Source organism: Garra rufa, chromosome 24 (genome assembly GCF_049309525.1).
Source record: "Garra rufa chromosome 24, GarRuf1.0, whole genome shotgun sequence".
NCBI classification, from domain to species: Eukaryota; Metazoa; Chordata; class Actinopteri; order Cypriniformes; family Cyprinidae; genus Garra; species Garra rufa.
This window is the reverse complement of record NC_133384.1, coordinates 39,261,952-39,288,242: the sequence shown is the minus strand read 5'-3', so window position 1 is coordinate 39,288,242 and position 26,291 is coordinate 39,261,952. Positions and strand designations below refer to the sequence as shown.

Here is a 26,291-nt window from a genome sequence, read left to right as displayed (position 1 = left end):
ACTAGAGGGCGCATATTCTAAACAAACAAGAAACAAAGGCGTGGTTTGATGATGCCGTGATTTGAGTGTGGAATCATGGGAGTTGTTGTCTTTAACAAATACACCATACATATGATATTTAAATATTTAAATAAAATAAAAATATATATGTATAGATAAATAATAAAAGTGTATTTTATCTTTATATTTAAATATGTAGTAAATATAGAATATAGATAGGAACAAAAATGTAAAGTTTGGTGTGTGTAAGTGCTACTGAAGTGGAGATTCATGAATCTGTGTCTTAGAAAAACTCATTTTTGAGAAAACGGCTTTTAAAAATATGTATTGTAATCAGCGTTGGGGAAAGTTACTTTTAAAAGTAATGCGTTACAATATTGAGTTACTCCCTAAAAAAGTAACTAATTACGTTACTTAGTTACTTTTTATGGAACGTAATGCATTAGGTTACTTTTGCGTTACTTTTTAAATCTGGGCAGGGCTTGCTTGTTTGTTTTTAATATAAAAAGTTCTATTTTTGGCAAATGGAAAAGCCTTTTTACACCAAAAGCCTCAGGCTTTGTCTGAAAGAATGAAGTCATATACACCTAGAAAACCGGGAGGGTGAGTAAATAATAGGCTAGTTTTCAGGAAAAGTTCACTTCCAGAACAAAAATGTACAGATAATTTACTCAGTCCCTCGTTATCCAAGATGTTCATATCTTTCTTTCTTTAGTCGTAAAGAAATTGTTTTTGGAGGCAAGCATTTCAGGATTTCTCTCCATATAGTGGACTTCTATGGAGCCCTGAGTTTGAACTTCCAAAATGCAGTTTAAATGCAGCTTCAAAGGGCTCTAAACGATCCCAGACGAGGAATAAAGGTCTTATCTAGTGAAACGAACGGTCATTTTCTTAAAGAAATATTATTTATACACTTTTTAACCTCAAAGGCTGGTCTTGTCTAGCTCTGAGCGAACTCTGAGCACTCAAGACAGTTAGGGTATGTCGAAAAACTCTCATCTCATTTTCTCCTCCAACTTCAAAATCGTCTGTTTTACCATTTTTTGTTAAGGGCGTTTGATTGTCTTTGCACGTTCTATTTGTAAACAATGGGTCAGTACTTCTGCAGCGATGTAGGATGATTTTGAAGTTGGAGGAGAAAATGAGATGGGAGTTTTTCAACATACCCTAACTGTCTTGAACTGGAATACACAGAGTTCAGGCAGAGCTAGACAAGATGTGCATTTGAGATCAAAAAGTATTTATAGTACAATGCATTTAACTGCATTTTGGAAGTTCAAACTCGGAGCACCATAGAAGTCCACTATATGGAGAAAAATCCTGGAATGTTTGCCTCAAAAAAACAATTACTTCACGACTGAAGAAAGAAAGGCATGAACATCTTGGATGACAAGGGGGTGAGTTCTGGAAGTGAACTTCTCCTTTAAAATCGTCATTCAGAGATACATAAACACATGAAGCAATACTCCACCTGCGTCAGGGTTTGCGTGATTGTCGTCTCTGATGCACACCGGACTCGCAGAACCTCTGGCGTCACACTGACACTCAACACACGGGTTATCAGCGTACGGAGACACCTGAAACACCAAACACACACATCATGAAGATGTTAGAAAACTCTTTTGCAGCTCTAGAGGAGACACATGTGAGATTTCTAAGAAGCAGGAGCTTCAGAATAAGTCTTCTCTCACACACCTGGTGTGGTCTGTAGTATCCGTCTGCACAGGTTTGGCAGTTCACTCCCGCTGTGTTCTGAGAGCAGTTCACACACACTCCTCCTCCTACAAACTGACCGTGTGTGTTCATGCTCAGCCGCAGATCCGCCACCGTCTGGTTGTAGTAACAATCATCAGCCTTATTGTGACAGTTACATTCTGATGGACGAGAGAGAAAACACAGAGATCAGGAGGGTCGTGATTGGTTATAGATGGAAATTTGTTTGTTTTTATGGTTAAATGCACAATATGTACGTTTTCGCCACTAGAGGGCGCCTATTCAAAACAAACAAGAAACAAAGGCGTGGTTTGATGATGCCGTGATTTGAGTGTGGAATCATGGGAGTTGTTGTCTTTAACAAATGTACAATACATATGATATTTACATATTTAAATAAAAAGATAAAATATATGTTTAGATGAATATTAAAAGTATATTTTATCTTTATATTTAAATATGTAAATATAATTTATTTATTTAATTAATAATTAATTTGCTTTGATTAAATAATGTCCTTTATTTTTAATAAATATGTACACTGCCGCTCAAGTTTGGGATCAGTAAAATTTGTAATGTTTTTTAAAGAAGTCTCTTGTGCTCATCAAGACTGCATTTATTTGATCAAAAATACAGAAAAAAACAATAATACTGCAAAATGTTATTACAATGTAAAATAATGTTTTTTTATTTTAACATATTTTAAAATATAATTTATTCCTGTGATACAAAGCTGAATTTTCATCAGTCTTCAGTGTCACATGATCCTTCAAAAATCATTCTAATATACTGATTTATTATTAGAGTTATCAATGCTGAAACTTTATATTTTTTTAGAACCTGTGATTCTTTTTTTCAGGATGCTTTGATGAATAACAAGTTAAAAAGGACAGCATTTAGTCAAGATATAAATCTTTACTAACAATATAAGTCTCTGCCATCACTTTTGATTAAAATAACACATCCCAGTATTGATTAAAAAAAAAAAAAAAAACATAAAAATTTACTGACCCCAAACTTTTGAACAGTAGTGTATATTGTTAGAAAATCTTTCTATTTAAAATAAATGCTGTTCTTTTTATCTTTTTATTTATCAAAGAATTTTCAACATGGAGTAATAACACTAAAAGTTCAGCTTTGGTCGCAGAAATAAATTAGATTTTTAATGTGTATTAAAATAGACAAAACTTGTTTTGCATCATAATAATATTTCACAATATAAAATTTTTGATCAAATAAATGCAGCCTTGATGAGCATTATCTAAAATACATTTAAAAAATAATTAATTTTTCTTTTTTGTAAATAATTCATTTATTAAATATTATTTATTTAATTTTTAAATACAAAGATACTTGTTTGTAGCGTTACATTTGTTTGTGTTGTTTTGAACTAAGTGTTATTTTGTATCTCACTCTCGCATGTGTTTCCGTCGGAGAGCGTTCCAGGTTGCCACGGCTCCTGATGGTATCCAGGGCAACACTCATTACAGCTCTCGCCACAAGTATTGTGCTCACACACACACTGCAGCTTCTGTGGAGACAAAAGAGAAGAGGAAATGAGACACATTCACACACTCACTCACTCATACATAGTCTTTATTTAATCTAATGTCTTGTATTTTATGTTTAAAATAACACTAATATCACTTTATTTAGGTCATGGGCATTTTTACATGCCTTTGCAAGCACAAGTAGTGTGACTACAGAGAGGCGGGGCTTAAGTTCACATTTGATTGACAGCTTCAGTTACCTTGGTAACAGGGTCCCAGGGGCAGCTCTGGGCGTGGCCATAACAGATACACATCCCGCCCACTGAGATGTCCTTGATGGAGTAATAATACTGAAAAACAGAGTTAGTCCATCACTTCAACCACAAGACCAAAGTTTCTGTTAAAAATCATGTCATATGAATATTTAAAAATATTTAGTATTTAAAATGTATGTAATTGAAAAACTTGTAATTTATTAATAATCTATGTATATAATTATTATAAAATAATATTTAAAATGAATATTTAAAACTCTTTGAATTATGTCTTGAAGACATTTACATTTAGTCATTCAGCAGGCGCTCTTATCCAAAGCGACTTTAAACGGCTAGCTTTTAAAAATCACATTATATGAATATTTATTGTGTAATGTGAGTATTTCAAATGTATATAATTTATGAATAAATAAATCTTTTCAATTATTTATAATTCATTCATATAAATTTAATTATATAAAAATATATCAAATATTTAAAAAGTCATTTATAAATAAAAATAAATAAATAATTTATAATTAATTTATATAAATTTAATTATAGAAAAATATTTAATATTAATATTTAAATCATTTTATATATAATCAAACATTGAAAACAAATTTTTAATATGTATATACTTTATAAATAAATAAATGTATAGTCTTTTTAATTATTTATAATTAATTTATATAAATTTAGTTATATAAAAATATTTAATATTATTATTTAAAACATACCATGAAGTACCTTTTAGAAATCATGTTATATATAACCAAACATTTAAAACAAATATATTTAATATGTATATAATTTGTATAAACTTTCAAATTATTTATAATTTATTTGTATGAATTTAATTATATACAATTATATATTTAATATTAGTATTTACAACTTATATCACAAAGTACCTTTTAAAAAATCATGTTATATATATTCAAATATTTAAAATGAATATTTAAAATGTATATGATTTATAAATTCATTTCTGTAACTCAAACAGAAGAACATGGCACTAGCAACAGCAAGGTCATGGGTTCAATTCCCAGGAAATGCTGGAACTGATTTTCTTCTTTTGCAAATAAACTCTTCAAGTGTAAAATGAGGTTAAAGAGGAAGAAAAAGCAGGCATCAGAGGCGCTCCGTACCCGTCTGGTGACGATGGGGTCCACATCTTTGGGGTCGCGGTAGCTGAGGGTCATGAGGTCGGCGTTGAGCGTTCGGACTCTCTGCAGACGCAGACGGATGAATCGAGCCGAGGTGAACTCCAGCAGCTCTGGGGTCAGATCGTCTGCGCTGGGACGGCCGTTTATGAGAGACGTGTGGATCTGAGGACAGGCAAATAACCAAAGGGTTTCACATAAGTCTTCTTTATTATTGTTTATTCAGCTGTCCAGAATGATCTTAATAATCTCTAGATGTAATACATTTGTTTCAGACTGTGACACTGCATCCACTGACGAATCAGCCAATAAATGATACAAACTCTTCTCAGCATTCTGACATGATACAAAAATGATACAAATGATATTATCTAAGCAGTGACGCAATGTAAAAACACCAAGTGTGACCCAGGGCTATTACTGAGCTATTAAAAAAAAAATGTTACTTAAAAAGAAATTAAATAATAAAAAAGTAAAAAACAAAAATACAACAAAATCACTCAAATGCAAAAATAAAACTACTTAATTTTCATAGAAACTAAATAGAATTATTGATAAGCAATTAAAATAAAATGAAATAATAAAAAAGTAAAAAATAAAAATACAACAAAATTATTAAAATGCAAAAATAAAAACAAATTAATTCTCACAGAAATATATACAATTATGGATTATAAAATAAAATAAAATAATAATAAAAAAATACAACAAAATCACTCAAATGCAAAAAATAAAAGCTTAAAATTTGCATAGTAACTATATAGAATTATTGATAAGAAATTTAAATAAAATGAAATAATAAAAAAGTTTAAAAAAAACACCAAAATGCAAAAATAAAAAATACTAAAATATTTTCATAAAAACGATATGAAATTATTGATAAGAAATTAAAATAAAATGAAATAGTAAAAACTAAAAAACAAAATACAACAAAATCACTAAAATGTTTCATAGAAACTATATAGAATTATTCATAAGAAATTAAAATAAAATTTAATAATGAAAATTTAAAATGCAAAAATGCAACAAAATCACTAAAATGCTAAAATAAAAATTACTTATAAAAATTCTCATAGAAACTTTATAAAATTATTGATAAGAAATTAAAATAAATAAATAATAAAATATAAAAAATAAATCATTAAAATGCTAAACTAAAAACTAAAAAAATTTCAAAGAAGGTATATACAATTATTGATATGAAATTAATAAAAAAAAAATTTAAAGTAAAATCAAATAATACCAGAAAATATAGAAACTACTAAAACAATAATAAATAAATAAATAAAAAAACTACCGAAACTTTAATTTTTTTTTAGATGAAAACAAAAAAATGCATCAATGATACAGTGACCCCATGATGCACTGCTCACCTCTCCGTGTTCGAGCGGCACCAGGCGTGAGTAGTAGGACGTACAGATGACCTCGTCGTCTCTCTTGTATGTGGGCGGTCCGAGGCGGGGCGTGATGTTGTATCGGGTCAGACACTCGGTGTCGCTGATGGCGTAGTACTGCCACGGCTCGAAGTTCACTCCGTCCAGAGAACGCTCCAGAATCCAGTTTCCGGGCCGCGGGGAGTTCGCCGCTTTGATGATGATGTAAGCCACCTGGAAGATCTGCAGGACCAACAGCAGAGCAACGTTTGATGAAAACTAAAATCATAAAAATATGTTCATTGCTGAAAATAAAATAAAAATGAACTGAAACTAAATAAGCACTTATTTTTATTAAATACAGTTTAAAATAACTAAAACTGAAATAAAAATGTAAATTTAGTAAAAATTACAAAACCACAGCAAAATTACTAAAACTAAATGGAAATAGAAAAATTAAAATGAATCCCAAATATTAATAGACACTATTTTAAAAAATAAATGATAATTAAATAAAAACAACAAAATCACTAAAACTTGAAAACTCCAAAAAATGAAAACTAATCCAAAATATTAATATAACTATTTTACATTTTATAGAAAAATAACAAAATGACTAAAATTTTAACTGAAATTGTCATGAAAATTTAAAATATGAAAATGAATCCAAAATATCAACAGAAACTACAAAAAATATATATATAAATCTGAAATTGTTTGTTATTTAACTGAAACGGTCATGAAAATGGAAAATATAAAAAATAAAAAATGAATCCAAAATATTAACGGAAACCATTAAAAAATGAACAAATAAAAATTGTATAAAAATAACAAAATTACTAAAACTGAAATTGTCATGAAAATGGAAAATATAAAAAATGAAAACTAATGCAAAATATTAACAGAAACTATTAAAAAAATAAATAAATACAAATGATATAAAAAGAACAAAATACTAAAACTTCAACTAAAATTGTCATGAAAATGGAAAATATAAAAAGCTAAACTAATTCAAAACATTAATAGAAACCATTTAAAAAATAAATAAATAAAAATGACATTAAAAAAGAACAAAATTACTAAGACTTTAACTGAAATTGTCATAAAAAAGAAAAATTATCAAAAAAAACAATCCAAAATATTACGAATCTCAAATATTAACAGAAACTATTAAAACAATGATAGAAAAAAAAATGAATTTTAACTGAAATAGTCATGAAAATGGAAAATATAAAAAATGAAACTAATCTAAAATATTAACTGAAACTATAAAAAAAGATAGAAAACAAATTACTAACATTTTAACTGAAATTGTCATGAAAACGGAAAATATAAAAAATGAAAACTAAAGTATTAACAGAAACTATTAAAAAAAGATACAAAAAGAACAAAATCACTGAAACTTTAACTGAAATTGTCATGAAAACAGATAATTTAAATAATGAAAATGAATCCAAAATATTAACAACAACTATTTTAAAACATTTTTTCTGAAATTGGCATGAAAATGGAAAATACAAAAAAACTAATCTAAATATATAAAAAATAAATAAAAATGACCAAAACAAACAACAAAATTACTTCAACTTAAAATGAAACTGAAAATAATAAAACTATAACAGTATCTCAGTGTTCCTTTGGGCTGAAGGACACTCATGACTTCCTCTTCCTGTGGTCTCAGATATAGGCAAACATTTAGACTATTTACCTTCTAATGACCCTCAGTCTGAGCAATGACTCTGAAATATCATCTATCTCTCAGACCAAACATGTTCTGGCAGACGTTCTGAAGGAGAAACTCAGCTGATCTGATGATGGGAAGCCCTGAGCTCATGCAGCATCTGCTTCTGGTTTCTCCTGCGCTCATCACATGTGTTTCAGACGAGGATGTGCTTCTTTTAACTCAATTCTCACTCAATCCCTTTAGTCAAACCCTGGGTCTGATATACTTCACAAAGCAAGGTTCCCGTAAAGCTCAGCAACTCCTGAGCTCTGCATGACCTACGTCTCTGAACACACATATACTGAACTAAATGACTGAAAAACATTTCTGTTGAAATAAAGCTAATAAAATATGAATAAAATATAAATATTAAAATATAATTTTTTAAATTATAATTTAAAATACTGTATATATAATAAATATATAAGAATGTGCACATTTAATTAAAAAACATTTATAAAATATAAAAAAATAAAATACTTGCATGCTGATATTTTGTATATAAAAACTTATAAATATTGCCAACTAACTGAAATAAAACAATGAATAAATATGACAAATACACATTAAAAAATGACTACAAATTAAACTAAAATTGAAATGAAAACTGAAAACATTAAAATAAATTGTAAATATGAGTAGTATGTAAATATATAATTTTTATTTTTTTATATTTTAATTTTAATGATAATTTCAGTTTAAGTTTTAGTGATTTTGCTCTTTTTATATCATTTTTATTTATTTATTTTTAAATAGTTTCTATTAATATTTGGGATTAGTCTTAATTCTATTTTCATTTAGTTTTAGTAATTTTGTTGTGTTTTTTTGTCATTTTTACTAAATTTTGACTAAAGTTTTTTTTACATTTTTATTTCCATTTTAATTGTAGTTTTTTATAGTTTGTGTTAATATTTTGGATTTATTTTCATTTTTTATATTTTATATTTTCATGACAATTTTAGTTAAAATTTTAGTAGTTTAGCTTTTTTTTTCTATAATTTTTTACAAATAATTTCTGTGAATATTTTGAATTAGTTTTACATTTTTTATATTTTCCATTTTCATTACAATTTCAGTTAAAATGTTAATAATTTATTTTTTTTCTATCATTTTTTAAAAATTGCTTCTGTTAATATTTTGGATTAGTTTTTATATTTTATATTTTCATTGGAAAAAGGGTGCAAAAAATCTAAATATTGAGAAAATTGTCCTTAAAATTGTCAAAATTAAGTTCTTAGCAATTAGTTAAAATTGTAGTAATTTAGTTTTTTCTCTATAATTTTTTTAATAGTTTTGGATTACTTTTAATTTTTTATATGTTCTATTTTAATGACACTTTCAGTTTTCATGAGTTTTCAAGTTTTAGTGATTTTGTTCTTTTTATATCATTTTTATATTATATTAATATTTTTAATATTTGGGATTAGGTTTCATTTTTGCATTTAGTTTTAGTAATTTTATTGTGGTTTTATCATTTTTACAAAATTTACAAAAGTTTTTTTTACATTTTTATTTCAGTTTTAGTTATTTTAAACTGGATTTAATAAAAAAGTGCATATTTTGTTATTGTATTCATATATAAAAATATACAAATGATATATAAAAATAAAGATGGTCTATTGTGGTGGTCTGATCTGACTCTGTCTGTGTTTATGTGTTTACTGGATGCTTAGCAGCAATGCACAGATGAGAACACACATCTCTCCTCTCATCTGAATGTAATGACAGTGTTTGTCCTCACGCATCTGATCTGCGTTCATGAGATTTCTGGAATCCTCTCAGTGAAAAGTGAGTGAAGACACCGATGAATGGAAATGAAGGGAAATGATGGATTACAGGCTGAAGATCACAGCAACATTCACCGACGTGCTGAACATATGCTTTCATATATCTGTGATAATCACAGGTTACACGACTTTCGGGAATTATGGGATGGTTGCTAGATAAAACAACAACAACTGCTGGATTTTAATGAGGGCTGAAGTAGATCTCTATGTTGGCTTCTTGATTAATGTTAGTTTTGTATCGGTCAAAATTATACATTTTCCTAATTATCGTTAGGGTATTAAGTAAAGATAATTTTCCATGAAGATATTTTGTAAGTTTTCTACCATAAATATATCAAAAATTATTTTTTGATTAGTAATATGCATGGCTAAGAAGTTCATTTGGACAACTTTAAAGGTGATTTTCTCAAAATGTAGATTTTTTGCACCCTTAGATTTCAGATTTTCAAATAGTTGTATCTTTGTATATTGTCCCATATATGAAATATAAATGATATATAATGATATATAAATCTCAATTCTAAAAAAGTTGACACTTATGACTGGTTTTGTGGTCCAGGGTCACAAATGAGAAAAATATGACTTTCAGTGTCATTCAAACACTATTATAGTTTTTTTGTAATACTTCAAATCATTATTTTTTTTAATTTTTATAATTTAGTTAAATTATTTAAATTTAAATTTTAAAATCTTTTTTATTTTAAATATTATATATTTAAATTTTTTAAATAGTTTCTATTAATATTTGGGATTAGTTTTAATTTTTCTATTTTCATTTAGTTTTCGTAATCTTGTTGTGTTTTGTCATTTTTACTAGATTTTTTTTACACTATTGGAGTTTTTTGTAATATTTTAAATTAATTGATTTTGTTTTTCCATTTTAGCTAAAATTTAAATAATTTTGTTTTAGTGTCTGTCATTTTTTTTTTTTTACAATTTACCAATTAATATTTAAGTTAAGTTCATTTAAATTGTAATTTTTAAATATATTTTTTATATCATATATTTTTGTTTTTTAAATAGTTTCTATTAATATTTGGAATTAGTTTTCTTTTTTTTCATTTAGTTTTAGTAATTTTGTTGTGGTTTTGTCATTTTTACTATTTACTATGTTTTACTAAAGCTTTTTTTTTTTTTTTTTTTTTTTTTCATTTTTTACACTATTATAGTTTTTTGGTTATATTTCAAATCATTATATTTTTTATTTTCCATTTTCATTTTAGCTAAAATTTTAATAATTTTGTTTTAGTGTTTTTGCCATTTTATTATTTTAGCAATTAATATTTTAGTTAAATTATTTAAATTTAAATTTTAAAATCTTTTTTATTTTAAATATTATATATTTTAATTTTTTAATATTAGAAAAAATAAGTATTAGGGATTAATTTTAATTCTTCTATTTTCATTTAGTTTTCATAATTTTGTTGTGGTTTTGTCATTTTTACTAGATTTTTTTTTACACTATTGGAGTTTTTTGTAATATTTTAAATTAGTTTTTTTTTTTCCATTTTAGCTAAAATTTAAATAATTTTGTTTTAGTGTCTGTCATTTTTTACTATTTTAGCAATTAATATTTAAGTTAAATTCATTAAAATTTTAATTTTTAAATATATTTTTTTATATTATATATTTTTGTTTTTTTAAATAGTTTCTATTAATATTTGGAATTAGTTTTCATTTTTTTATTTTCATTAAGTTTTAGTAATTTTGTTGGGGTTTTGTCATTTTTACTATTTACTATGTTTTACTAAAGCTTTTTTTTTGACATTTTTTACACTATTATAGTTTTTTGTAATATTTCAAATCATTATATTTTTTATTTTCCATTTTCATTTTAGCTAAAATTTTAATAATTTTGTTTTAGTGTTTTTGCCATTTTTATTATTTTAGCAATTAATATTTTAGTTAACTTATTTAAATTTAAATTTAAAAATAACTTTTTTTTTAACTTTTACATATTAGATTATTCCAGTTAACATTTATTGTAAGTAAAAAAAAAACGCTTTTAATGTTACTTAGTCTTTTAATGCTTAATTTTAGTCAATTATTATAACCCTGCTACATCAAGTAAATATTTAACTGAGAAAAACATTGGAGAAACTGTAAAGGAAAGGAAAGAGAACTAAGCTAAGACAACAAAAATATCAAAAAACACATTTGACTGCAAAAAAAGTCAATTTTATTCAAAGATAATCTGATTCTCACATTGAAGGCAAATTTTAAGCCTTATCAAGAGTTTAAACTTCCAATTAGACAAAATAATCATTGTTTTGACATCAGTTCCGGAAAACTTTGTCACATTGTGTCATGTGGACAAACTCAAGGCCGTTTCAAACAGAAACAGACCGAATAACATTTAGATAAAACAAATCATTGTGTCTTTTTTGGCCTTTTCCTTCTTTGTTATTTGATCTTTTTTCTAAATGAAATCCCACCAGATTCACACGTTCAAGAGCATCAGAGGAAATGTCTGTCTCATCATCCCGTTAACACAACCTGACCAAACAAACACAAGTCAAAGAGCCATTTGGGGCCCGTTATCTCCGGCGGCCCCCCAGACAGCATGAGCGGAGCACTAAACACACGCCGTCTGCTGTCCAAACACCTCTGGAGGACCTTCAACAGCTGTGTTGGTCCTCACACACACACACACACACACACACACACACACACACACACACACACACACACACACACCTGTGAAGAATCCTCCGGATCTCTGAATCGTAAACAGTGTTTGCTGGACGGGTCCTAGAGGACATTACTCTACGACTATCGCCGTCAAACAGACCGCTGACGTTTGCTTTGTGTAGCGTGTCAGACAAACGTAAATAGGTCCGAACCCTGACCTTTGCAAATTGATTTATTACAACAGGGATCATACAGAAACTGTAAAACTAAATACTTTCAATGACTTTTCAAGCACTACTTTTTAGATTTTCAAGGACTTCAATCTGAGATCTCACTTAACAATGTCTTATCTTTAAATTCTATAAAAAGATTAATAGCTAAATAAAAATATACTAATAAAATGATACGTGAAGTTCTGATCGAAATCAAAATGACTCGCAAACCCACTCTGAAATCCCCATCCAGGCCTCGAAATTAACTTTTTTACTTGGTAGCACTGGTGTTCCCAACTTCAAGACGTTAGGAGCATAAAAAAAATGTAGGAACACCGAATGAATATTAAGGAGCACCACAGCTGCCAATTGAGTAGAACAGCCAGCACTTGTCCCAGGATTTCTTTTTAGTTATGCACGAATGCATGAAGAACCTGCTCCGAAATTCCAATCTAATTCAAGTTATTTGCACTCCGAAGTTCCAATCTGTAGCAAAAGATTCACAAACCCACTCCGAAATCCCGTTCTAATTCAAATGATTCGTGATCTGTGCTCCTAAATTCCAATCTGAAGCAGAAGATTCACGAAACAGCTCTGAAGTTCTGATCTGAAGCAAACGATTCTCAAACCTGCTCCGAAATCCCAATCTAACTCAAATGATTCACGCTCCACGCTCTGAAGTTCCGATCTGAAGTAAAAGATTTAGCAACTTGCTCTGAAGTTCCGATCTAAATCAAATGATCCGTTTAACTAATTCAGAGTTTTGAAAAGCTCAGTTTCACCAAATTAATCTGTTTTTTTCCTAGTGAATCGCTTGAAAAAATGATCAAAGTCAAGAGTTTGAATCAATCTGAGCAGTTCCAGTGTAAATGACTCAATTGATTGGGTTCATCTGTTCCTCTTTTTGCATCTTCAGCCATGTTTACAAGACACTGTCAGTACTACTACTGGCTTAGCTCGCTACTTTCATGACTTTAACTGAAGTAAGCAGAAAAAGCTATGATGTTTTTTGAAGTGAGTGAATTTTGTGTGAAAAAAGGCATAAAATGAAACACTTATTTCACAGATACATTGCGTTTAAATAATTCAAACATTTTATAAAATAGCTCTTCAGGAATGTTGCCATTTTCAAGGGTTTTCCAGGCTTTAAATTCTAAAAAGTCAAGTACTTCAAGAACTATACGCACCTTGTACGAAACCTGTTACAAATACAAAAATGCAAACTTCTGTCTAAACCAATGATGTGAGTTTGGGGCGGGACTATCTGTTTAATTGACCAATGACAGACAAGAACGGCATTCAGAAAACCGTAATTTCTGCAATGTTTCTCAGTGACGTTAGAGGCCAGAAATGACAGAATAAATATAATTTTAAATAAATTCTGTGAAACTGCATCTTCTGTTTTAGCATTTCAAACAGATTAATCTACTCTGTCAAATGTTTTAATTGTAAAATGTGCTTGTGCATCTTTCTTTTCACCTCAGGCATTAAAGCGTGACTCAAAGCGTCTTGTGGTTGCTGTAAAGCTATTAACCTCACCTGAGCTCCAGCGGCCCACCCGTCCCCTCCAGGTGTGTGTGTGTGTGTGTGTGTAGGGGCCCATTAGCATGTGTAATCCTGCACTGATGGCCTGAGGCCCCGTCGGGGTCGTTTCTGCTTTATGTGTGTCTCCCTTCCCCCCTGCGGCCCTCAGTGAACGCAGACAAAGGCCTGACTCATCCTCACTCCAGACTACAGCATGAAAACACGCCTGTGGTCAGAACCGCAAACTACAGAATCGCTGCCTCGCCGCCGGATTATTTACGGGAACGCTCAACTTCAGACGCTTAAACGTTTATTTGTGGTTGTTCAGATTTCTGTGGTTTCAGATGGTCTCACCAAGCTTCTTGCTAACACTGTTGCACATGTTTTTGAGACCTTAGATATTGAAATATGATAGTATGAAAATCTGTAACCATTTGATTCAATGACTAAATGTATTTTTATCATCTTCAAAAAACTTTTTTATAAGTTTGTAGCAGTACTATTGTAGTTAACTAAAACTAAAGTGAAAATTAAATTAATTAAAAAAAAATACTTGAAATAAAATATACATACATACACAAAAAAAATAAAGCATCAAAAATAAATGTGTAATACAGCTTTAAATTTAGTTAAATATAACAGAATCATTAGATTCAATGATTAAATGTATTTTTATCATGTCCAAAAAGCTTTTTTATAAGTTAGTTTATAAATCAAGTAAAACTAATGTGAAAATGAATTAAAAAAAAATCATTATTTGAAATAAATTAAAACAAAACATATATATATATATATATATATATATATATATATATATATATATATATATATATATATATATATATATGTAACCCTAACTCCAACTTGATGTACTAAAATATCACAAATTTAATAAAAACTAAAGAGACTAAAAAATAAAAAAAACCAATACAAATACTAAAGCTTTAACTAAAATAAAACTTTATTACATTATATTATGATACTATTAATATAAGAAATATTTTGAATTAGATTTTATTTTTTCTGTTTTATTTTTTATTTGGGCTAAAGTTTCAATCATTTTAGTAGGTTTTAGTAAGTTTTGTCATTTTTATTAAGCATTTTCTATGTATTAGTTTTAGTTGCTTTATGCAATTTGTCTATACAGTCATTTTTCTTTTATTTACCACTTTTAGGTTATTTTCCTGTTTCATGCATTTTAGTGCATTTCTTCAAAATATATATTTTTTACATTTCATTATTTATTTTTAATTTTTTTTAATTTTGTTATTTTAGTAGAACGTTTAAGGGTTTTATATTTGTGAGCCTGGAGCACTAAACCAGTCTTAAGTAGAAATAGCCAAAAATACATTGTATTTGTCAAAATTGTCAAAAATTATTAGGATAATAAGTAAAGATCATGTTCCATGAATATATTTTGTAAATTTCCTACCGTAAATATATCAAAACTTGATTTTTGATTAGTAATATGCATTGCTAAAATCTTTTGGACAACTTTAAAGGTGATTTTCTCAATATAATTTTTTTTTTGCACCTTCAGATTGACAGACTGCAGAGGATCACAGTTAGTCCCATGTGTGTGTGTGTGTGTGTGTGTGTGTGAGTGTGTTGATGTGGAATAGTTGTGCATATTATCAGTGCTGGAATGTGGTGGATTGTTTCTAGTTTTGGGATTAGTGTGTCTCTCGACCTCTCTAGACAAACACACTTGTGTTCGGCGGCCCCTGAGGGGCTCTAAACGCTCCTGAACACCTCCTCACCGCTCCTCCATTCAGACACACAGGAAACAAGCAGCTAGTGTGCAATTAGCACAGCATTCATCTTAACGCTGCCACAGAATGGCTGATCCACAATCACAGAGGAGGAGGAGGGGAACATAAAACCAGCTTCATCTCACTGGGAAACGGCCCTCCGCTGAGATTAAACCAACTTCACTTTAAGTCTAACCTCAAGTCTGAAACTGAATAATGGACAAGTATGCAAACTGGGAAGCACCTTTCTTATTCTTCATTTATGTATTTATTCTTCAGTTATTTACACTCTAGTAGTAACGAGTCGTACCTGTCGTAAGTCCAGAGTGATGGTGACCCAGTGGAACTGACGGCCGTTCTTGATGCTCGGGCTCTGCCACCATTGGTTGGTGCCGTCGATGGCGTTAGTAATGGGATGTTGCTCTGTTTGAACAGGATTGCTTATTGTTAGTTAATGCATTAACTAATGTGACCTTATTGAAGTTTAAAGAAGATGTTCACTTCCAGAACCAAAATTAACAGACAATGACCTCACCCCCTTGTCATCCAAGGTGTTCATGTCTTTCGTTCTTCAGTCGTAATGAAATTGTTTTTCTATATGTTCTCCATATAGTGGACTTCTATGGTGCCCTGAGTTTGAACTTCCAAAATGCAGTTTAAATGCAGCTTCAAAGGACTCTAAATGACCCCAGCTGAGGAAGAAGGGTCTTATCTAGCGAAACTATCAGTTTTTTTTGTTATATTACAATTTATATGTGACCCTGGACCACAAAACCAGTCATAAGGTTAAATTTTACAAAACTGAGATGCATACCTCATTTGAAAGCTCAATAAATAAGCTTTCTGTTGATGTATGGTTTGTTAGGATAGGACAATATTTGGCCGAGATACATCTATTTGAAAATTAGGAATCTGAGGGTGCAAAAAATCAAAATACTGAGAAAATCACCTTTAAAGTTGTCCAAATTAGGTTCTTAACAATGCATATTACTAATCAAAAATGACATTTTGATATATTTACAATAGGAATTTTACAAAAAATCTTCATGGACATGATCTTTACTTAATTTCCTAATGATTTTTGACATAAAAGAAAAATCAATAATTTTGACCCATGCAATGTATTTTTGGCTATTGCTACAAATATACCCCAGCGACTTAAGACTGGTTTTGTGGTCCAGGGTCACATATACTTTTTAAGCTCAAACACTCGTCTTGTCTTGCTCTGCCTGAACTCAGTTTTTAGTCATTTGTCCTTCATTTTTATTAGTATTTAGAATAATATAATTAGTATTATTCAAAATATGTCTATATACTTTTTTATCAATTTTGTTACATTTTTATTTTCAGTTATTTTAGTACATCAACTTAAACTAATTGATATACTGTTGTTTAATTATTATTATTAGTTTTTTATTTTCCATTTTAATTTTAATTTCAGATGAAGTCATTTGTGTGTAAATTTGTGGGGTTATTTTTATTTATTGATTTTTTTTGGTAATTTTAGTGGATCAACTTAAACTAAATGAGATACTATTATAGTTTGATCAATACTATTATAGTGTTTTAATACTTTAGTTATTTTAGTTAGTAGTTAGCTAGTTAGTTGCTCTGCCTGAACCCAGTTTTTTCTGGTTCAAGACAGTTAGGGTATGTGTAAAAACTCCTATCTCATTTTTTCTAACTTCAAAATCGTCCTACAACACTGCTTTACCTTTATTTTTTTTGTAAAGGCCGTTTGATCTTCTTTGCACGTTCACTTTGTAAACACTGGGTCGGTACTTCTGCAGCGATGTAGGATGATTTTGAAGTTGGAGGAGAAAATGAGATGGGAGTTTTTAGACATACCCTAACTGTCTTGAACCAGAAAAAAACTAGAGTTCAGAGCAAGACAAAATGAGCGTTTGAGGTTAAAAAGTATATAAACTGTAATTAAAAAAATAATTAACTGATCGTTTTGCTAGAATAGACCCTTCTTTCTTGGCTGGGATAGTTTAGAGCCCTTTGAAGTTCAGACAGAGCAAGACAAGACGAACATTTGAGGTTAAAAAGTATATAAATTGTTTTAAAGAAAATAATCGGTCGTTTAGAGTCGTTTGAAGCTGCATTTAAACTGCATTTTGGAAGTTCAAACTCTGGGCACCATAGAAGTCCACTATATGGAGAGAAATCCTGAAATGTTTTTCTCGAAAAAACTAGGGATGCACTGAAATGAAAATTATTGGCTGAAGCTGAAGCCAAAACAAAATTACACACTGGGCCAAAGGACGATTACCAAACACGGTTTTTCGTGTTTTTCCACCATGTATTTTGACAGTTTTTTTTCACCATTGCATAAATCAAATAGCCAATATTTGCTTTTTACAGTTTTGTCTTGCTTTTCAAAGAAAAAAATCAATTACAAAACAACTACTTAAAAATATTTACTTAAAACTGAACTTTTTCAACATTCTAGTAGACATTACAGCCTACCAACAAACCACAATTTAACTTAAAATTAATAAGTTAGTAAAATAATATTCTTTGGCCATTTTTTAAACCCCCTTCTTGAATCAGGCATGTGTTTTAATGGACAAATAAATGCAGCCTTGCTGAGCAAAGGAGAATGTTAGAATAAATGTATTAATAGAGCTATTAGAATGATTGTTAGCATTATTTTTGTCTTACTTTTGTATTTTATTTGAACGAAAATCAGTAAAATGACAACGCTAACTTTTATGAATGTTGTCTTTTATTTAGTGGTAAACACACAAGAAGAGCTCAGTCCTAGTGTTTGCTGGCAGCAGCAGCAGATTTGTGAATGATTGTCATCTTTGGTCTTTGAACCCTGGCTAAGGAGCTGCTGTCAGAATAAACACAATTGGTGTCTGGTGTATTAGACAACAGAACGTTCTGGAGTTGATTGACTAATGGATGATTTCAGTCATCATACAGTAACCTTTCTCTTCTCACGAAGACATGCGATGCGCTTCTAAACAGTCTCTCGCTGTCGCTGCTTGGAATCATTTTTGCGTCTTTCTTGGACAGTTTTAAACGCTTTCACACTGAACACATGTTTTCTGCATTAGTGATAGCGTAACAGTATTATTCGCTATCATTTATTTTGGTTACCGGACATTTGGTGCATCCCTATTAAAAAACTTAATTTTTATGACTGAAGAAAGAAAGACATGGATCTTGGATGACAAGGGGAGCACATTATCTTTAAAATTTTGGTTCCGGAAGTGAACTACTCCTTTAAAGCCAATGTTTCGGGACAAATCTCATTACCTTTGGTATTCTGTCCATTTGCATCACAGATTCGACACTGAGGGTTACGGATTCGTCTTCCAGGAACGTGCTCCACCAGTTTACAGTACATCTCCGGACCGGGTCGCCACAGGTGGCATTCGTGCTGATTTCGGCATTGCTGGCGAGGTTCAGGATAGCAGGAAACAGACCTGGAATGACAGATGAAGAACTGTTCAACAAATGCTAAATCAGTGCATTGAAGAGGCATTTGCTCTGAACTGCATTTTCTCTTTGAAGAGCAACCCTCATCCACCCCATCCATCCGCCCACATGTCTGTCTGCCGCTATTCATGACACAAATAACTACGTCTTGGACAATTGACCAAAGCCTGGCCTTTGGTGCGAGGAGATAAGCATCATCCAGCGCTGAGCGATCGTTACTGACAGCAAAGAGCTCAATGAGAGGCAACCGTGAAGATGAAGAAGATCTTCCCTCCAGCAAGTCATGAGGTCAAAGTGTGATTTAGAGCTTTGAACCACGATAAACTAGCAAAAGTAGGGCTGGAGTTTTGTTTAAATGCTCTTTATTGGCCAGCAAGTGAAAATCATGCATCTGATCACTAAAGTACGTTGTTACTTGTTGTTACTTGGACATGGAATATTTCAAAGTTCAAGTACTAAAATAACTAAAATTTAAATAAAAACTAATAATAACTATATAGACATATTTTTAAAATATTAAAAATGTCAAAAACACAATAAATAAATATTAATAAAAAATAAAATAAAAAAAATGTCAAAAACACAACAAAATTACCAAAACTTTTACTAAAATTAAAACAAAATTAGAAATACAAAAATATATTTTTTTGTTTAGTTTAAGTTGAAGTACTAGAATAACTAATTTTTTTAAATAAAAATGAATAATAACTATATAGACATATTTTTTTAAAATAATAAAAATACAATAAAAAAATAAAAAATAAAAATGTCAAAAAACACAACAAAATTACCAAAACTTTCACTAAAATTAAAACAAAAATTGGAAATACAAAAATACTTATTTTGTTTAGTTGAAGTACTAGAATAACTAAAATTTAAATAAAAATTAATAATAACTATATAGACATATTTTTTTAAATAATAAAAATGTCAAATATACAGTAACAAATAATAAAAAATAAAAATAATAAAAAATAATAAAAATGTCAAAAACAATAAAAAATTTAAAAACACAACAAAATTACTAAAACGTTGACTAAAATTAAAACAAAATTGGAAATACAAAAAAAAAAAAAAAATTCCGAATTATATCTTAAAATATAATAGTATTTCATTTAGTCTAATTTGATATACAAAAAAAAACTACAAGGTTTTAGTACAAATTAAACCTTACTGACATTGAAAAAAGTAATAAAAATGAAAAACTTACAACTAAAATTAAAATGTAAAAATATACAAATAAATACTAATCAAAATATATATTAAAAAACTACCACTACTACTAATACAACAGTATCTCATTTATATTTTGAATACAATTACTAATAAAAATTTACTAAAAATGACTAAAACGTTTACTTTTAAATGAAAATGGAACATTTAAAATAAAACAAAACAATTCAGGACCACAAAACCAGTCATAAGGGTCAATTTTTTATACTCATCAAAAGCTGAATAAATAAGATTACCGTTGATGTCTGGTTTGTTAGGATACGACAATATTTTGCTGAGATACAACTATTTGAAAATCTAAAATTGAGGTGCAAAAAAATCGAAATATTGAGAAAATCACCTTTAATGTTGTGCAAATGAAATCCTTAGCAATGCACATTACTAATCATTATGATTATTGGCATAAAAGAAAAGTAAATAATTTTAACCCATACAATGAATTGTTGGCTATTGCTCTCGAGCAACACTGAAGCAGCAGACGAGTTTGAGACTCTGAGGTCTGTCTCTCGGGGGAGTTGAGTTTGAATGGACTCCAGTGGTGCGGAGCACACACACAAACTTCAAACGCTCAGCAGATAAAGACAGTCTGATGACTGAAGTCATTATGCGACTGCAGCGGCACATCTGGCTGCGTTTGCATGTCACAGACGCTCTGAGAACCCCTCGAATCACATTTCAGACTCAATTAATGAGAAAAACACTTTCAAACAAACACATCTGTCAGCTGCTATGACAGAACGCCAAGAGCTTATAAACATCTAAACATCTTCATACAGCTAAATGTGTCTAAATTGAGTTTTAAAGGAAATAAATTTGATGCTTATTACACTACTGAATCAAAGATGCTTAAACGTCAACCTCAAAAGAAATTTACAAAAGTGGTTTGCACTAAAAAGCACATTTAATGTAAGTAAGGTTTCAATGTTACAAATGTCACAATTTTGTTGAAATAATGTTACATTGTTATTCAGTGTAACAATTTTTATGAAAAAAATCTTATTCTGCACACTGCAAAAAATGCTTTTCGTACTTAGATTTTTTGTTTCTAGCCAAAATATCTACAAATTCTTAAATAAAGAAGTAAAAATTATTTTCTTGTTTTCAGAAAAAACAAGTCGAAATTAAGTGAGTTTTTGCTCAAAACAAGATTATTTTTCTTACCCCATTGGCAGATTATTTTGCTTGTTTCAAGCAAAAACACACTTAATTTTGACTTAGGTCAAAATTAAAAAACAAGACAATAGGTTTTGCTGGTCTAGAAAATCCTTCTTGATTTAAGAATTTGTAGATATTTTGGCTGGAAACAAGACAAAAATCTAATTAAGAAATGCATTTTTTTGCAGTGTGACTTGTACATTTTAAAATATATAAAAGAATAAGGGAAAACATTCAATTTGATTGTGTTTTAAATGAGTAAAAAATTCTTACTGAAAAATGGGCAAAATCTAGGATAGTGGCGAATAAAAAAAAAGTATAATAATAACTAGTTAGTATTTGGGCTGAAAGTATTTGTCTTTTAATATGTCATAAATTGATTTTTGTTGTAAATATGCCTGACAAGATACACTGAATGACATTTTAATGGGTGTCTTCTGAAAATTAGGGAAAAATTTATATTTATTTTTTGCACAGAAAAACAAAAACAAAATGCAATTAAATTAAACAGAAAACTTTTAAAAGATTTTTTTGTAAAGACAACAATTTAAAGCAGTACATTGCAAAAAATAAATAAATTATTTCAAATTAATTCAATGCATTATTGCAGTTTCTCTTGCAATATTTGTAAAATTCACAAGCAATTTCTGAATTAAAAAATGTTAGTAAATCCTACACCAGTGTTTTTCAGTGCAGACTGCATTAAAAGTCTTCACACAGGGGTCAGGTTCACCCGTAAGCATTAGAGAGACGTGTTTTAGCTGAAGAAGACGACAAGATAATTGCTCTGCTTTTTTTCCAGCATCTGAGAGCAGCTTACGGCTTCATTTGGTGTGAAAGCAGGGGTCAGAGTTTACTGTGCGTTTACACAACAGCAGCTCATCATGACTGACGTCTCAGACGCAAACCACTTTTCTGGGTGGCTTTCAGTCAGATTTGGAAAACAAGCAAACAAATAAAGCAACAGTTTGGTTTTTCTTTTTTTCTTTTTTATATGTCTAAAAACATCTCTGAACATGGATGCATGGATAAACATCTCCAATAAATGAATTCCAGATACTAGAATAAGTCTAGCATGTGAAGTTCTGCATGCACAGATGATGAGATCAACTGTGAGCTCATCAAAGCGTCTGGATGAAGGAGCTCCAGGACAGACCAGAAGATCTGCTGAATTTGCATGTGAACAGAGTCTGTAATCAGATGTAAGTGGAGCTGATAAGAACCTCACAATGAGATTCAGTCAATTCAGCGTGAAAAGCCTTCAGAGATAAATGGCTGATTGGAGATAAAACACTTACAGAAGGAGGGAAGCAGATAAAGACGTCTGGAGCTACAGAAGCTGCTTTGAGACTAAATATATTACAGTGCATTTATACTTTTACATTGTAAAAAGTAATTTTTTAAAGATTTAAGGAGCGTGTTTTACAATTTTAAAATATCATGCTTAATTCAATGTGTTACTTGCCATCTCTCTGTAATTATTTGTGAAATTTACTAGGAAAGTAACTATTTTCTCACCATTTTTTAAGTATATTACAGTATATTTTATTTATAAATTATATATTTTTATATTATATACAGAGCTGAATTACATTTTAAAGCTTTCAAATGTCTTTTAAACACATTAAAATGCACAAATTCACAAATTTTAAGTCATGTGATTTTCTTTCACATAATATATTTACTTTAAAGAGATTTTAAAATAAATGTTTTAATAATTATCACATTTGCATGTTCATTGGGTCACATGACATGCAGGTAAACAAACAAAAAATTAAAAATTAATTTTTTAGCTTTTTTTTTTGATTGATTTTAAAATGTATTATTTTCATTACATTTTAAATTAACATTTTTTTTTTTTTTACCTGCAGTTCCTTTGCAAACACCAGTTTGGTATATCTTGACATAATATAATGCACTTCTTTATTGTGTTTAATATCATCAACAAATGTAATATATTTTCTAACTAATATAGTACAAGATTATCCTATTTAAATCAATGTGATAAACAAGTTTGGTCAAAAGTAATCTAAAGGTAATCCAAAAGTAGTCTACCAAACTCTGATTTTATATATATATATATATATATATATATATATATATATATATATATATATATATATATATATATATATATTTTTTTTTTTTTTTTTTTTTTATTCAGCCTTAATATAAAAATTAAAAAAACATTTTTAAATATAAATGTATAAAATAAATTTTTTTTTATAATTTTATAATTTTTATTATATCATTTTACAAAATGTATATCACCATATATATATATATATATATATATAAATAAATATATATATATATATATATATAAAAAAAATTTATTTATTCAGTCTTAATATAAAAATATTTGTTTCATATAAATGTAAAAGATTATATGTATATATTATTTTATTTTTACATTTCTATATTAAAAAATATTTTTAAACTTTTATGTTAAGGCTGAATAAATAAAATATAACATATATATATATATATATATATATATATATATATATATATATATTATACATTTATGGTTATATAAATAGATTTAAAAATGTATATGTATATTTTATTTTCACATCTATTTTATAATTTTACAAAATGTATATAATCATACATTTATATATATATAAACTATTTTGTTTCATCACTACATCTGCTCTGAAACTAAAAGTCCATCAAAGTTTAAAGAACGTTATTCATGAGAAAAAGTCTCACTAAGAGGCTTTTACGACTAGTTAACTAAACCACTAGGACTAAATATCCAGGATTATCTGTTAATGGAGCCGTAAGGAGCTCTCATGTGACCCGCAATCATTCGCATACATTCAGCTGGAATAAACACGAAGAACACACACGGCTCAGATGAAAGTTTAGCCTATAACATTTCAACTTCCTGTTCTCTTCACATGACTGAGGTGTAAGCAGACACTCGCTGCTTTAATGGGTCACAGCTAAAACTACATTAGCGGCTTCCTGACCTCATGTGTTAAGAAGTGTTAGACTAACCTGCGGGTGAGAAATCTCGTTAATTTGGCAAATGCTATACTACCTATGCAAACTAGCAGTTAACGACATCCCCCTGGTCATGTGACATTTGCTGTATGTTAATTTAATTAGATCATATAAAGCGTCTGCAAACAAAAACACTTAATTATTTTTTGGGTGCTGAAGTAACTATTTAACACTTTAAGGCATATTTCACACAAAAACAGTTCCTCAAGGTTGTTCCAAACCTGTATGATTTTTTTTGAGTTGAACATAAAAGAAGATATTTTCCCGTAGAATGGAAGTCAATGGCTACCGCCAACTGTTTGGTTACCAACATTCTTCAGAATATCTTCTTTTGTGTTCAACAGAAGTTTATAAGAACAGAAATTTATGCAGGTTTGGAGGGTTTGTAAATGATGCCAGATTTTTATTTTTTTGGGTGAACTATCCCTTTAAGGGAAGTTAACAGATAACTATTGAATATATTTGATTTGAAGGACTTTCACATAAGTAAAATATAGATTTCGATGGCCTTACAATCACATTCTCTGGAACTGTACCATAGTTATACCAAGTTTTTTGGAACTGTAACATGATAATACTTCGTTTTTAGACATGTTTTCTGGGAATTCCATGTTTCAGAACCGTTCATTTACTATAGAAACAATTACTTTCTATAAAAATGAGCTAAAATGTTATAAATAAACCCCTGCAATATATCTAAACAAATACTGAACTCAAATTAAACTAGCAAAATAAAGTTTATTTTGTAATCTTTGCTGATGTTCTAATGAGAAATCTTATATTTTAAATATTGAGCACAGAATTGGGTTTTTATCTTTGATCTAACCTTTTAGACACAATAATACCTCGTTTTTGGACGTTTTCTGGAAAATCCATGTGTCAGAACCATTACTTTACTATAGAAAAAAATACTTTCTAAATAAATGGGCTAAAATATTATAAATAACCCCATGCATTATATCTAAACAAATACTGAACTCAAGTTACATAGAGTAAATGCATAAAACTAGCCGAATAAAGTGTTTTTGGACATGTTTTCTGGAAATTCCATGTTTCAGAAGCATTAATTCACCATAGTAACAAATACTTTATAAAGAAAGGAGCTAAAAAGTTACAGATAAATCCCTGCAATATATCTAAACAAATAGCAAACTCTAATTCCATTGAGTAAATGCATAAAACTAGCAAAATAAACGGTTACTTTTGTATTCTTTGCTGATGTTCTAATGAAAAATCTAATATCTTAAATATTGTTTCCACATTTTTATCACTTACAAAGTTTTATCTCTTAGTCTGGACAACAAAAACACTGTAGTTTGATGTTTCTGAGGAGATATTTGTGTTTCTATCTTTGATCTCACCTCTCTGCTGAGTCTCCACACAAACCAGTGAGGAGAAAATCACTGCAAACGGCCACAGCATCTTCATCCTCATCTTCTTCATCAGTTACTCTACAATAACTCAACTAATAAACTAGTTAATAAATCTGAAATCGTGCTCAGAGTTTTGTGTAGATGTCCATTGGTTCTGCTCCTTTCTTTCTCTCATTCAAACTTTCATTCGTCTCTTTCATTCAATCCCGCTACACTGACTGAACCCCACTGGAATGTACCATGAGTTCAGAGGGGGAGGGGGGCTCCCGCTGGAATGTACCACGTGCTCACGTGAGGCGATGATCTTGGTTTAGCCCGCGTATACAGTTGGTTTTACAGTGCACTTTTAGCGTTTTTGTGATGTTTTATTAACATAGATCATTCGTGGTGTTCGTTAGGTTTTGTTGTTTTTTTACGCCCAGAACGTCAGTGCGTCGATCG

The 26,291-nt window shown here is 29.4% G+C and overlaps 1 protein-coding gene across 1 annotated transcript in view; it reads right to left on the bottom strand.

Annotated features, from left to right (window-relative positions):
• lama1 (laminin, alpha 1) overlaps nt 1-25,920 on the bottom strand; it is a 153,434-nt gene extending 127,514 nt beyond the window's left edge. Inside the window, 1 exon segment of the mRNA XM_073831219.1 lies at nt 25,839-25,920. Within this exon segment, the coding sequence (XP_073687320.1) occupies nt 25,839-25,920 (82 nt within the window).
• Between the last annotated feature and the right edge of the window lie 371 nt (nt 25,921-26,291).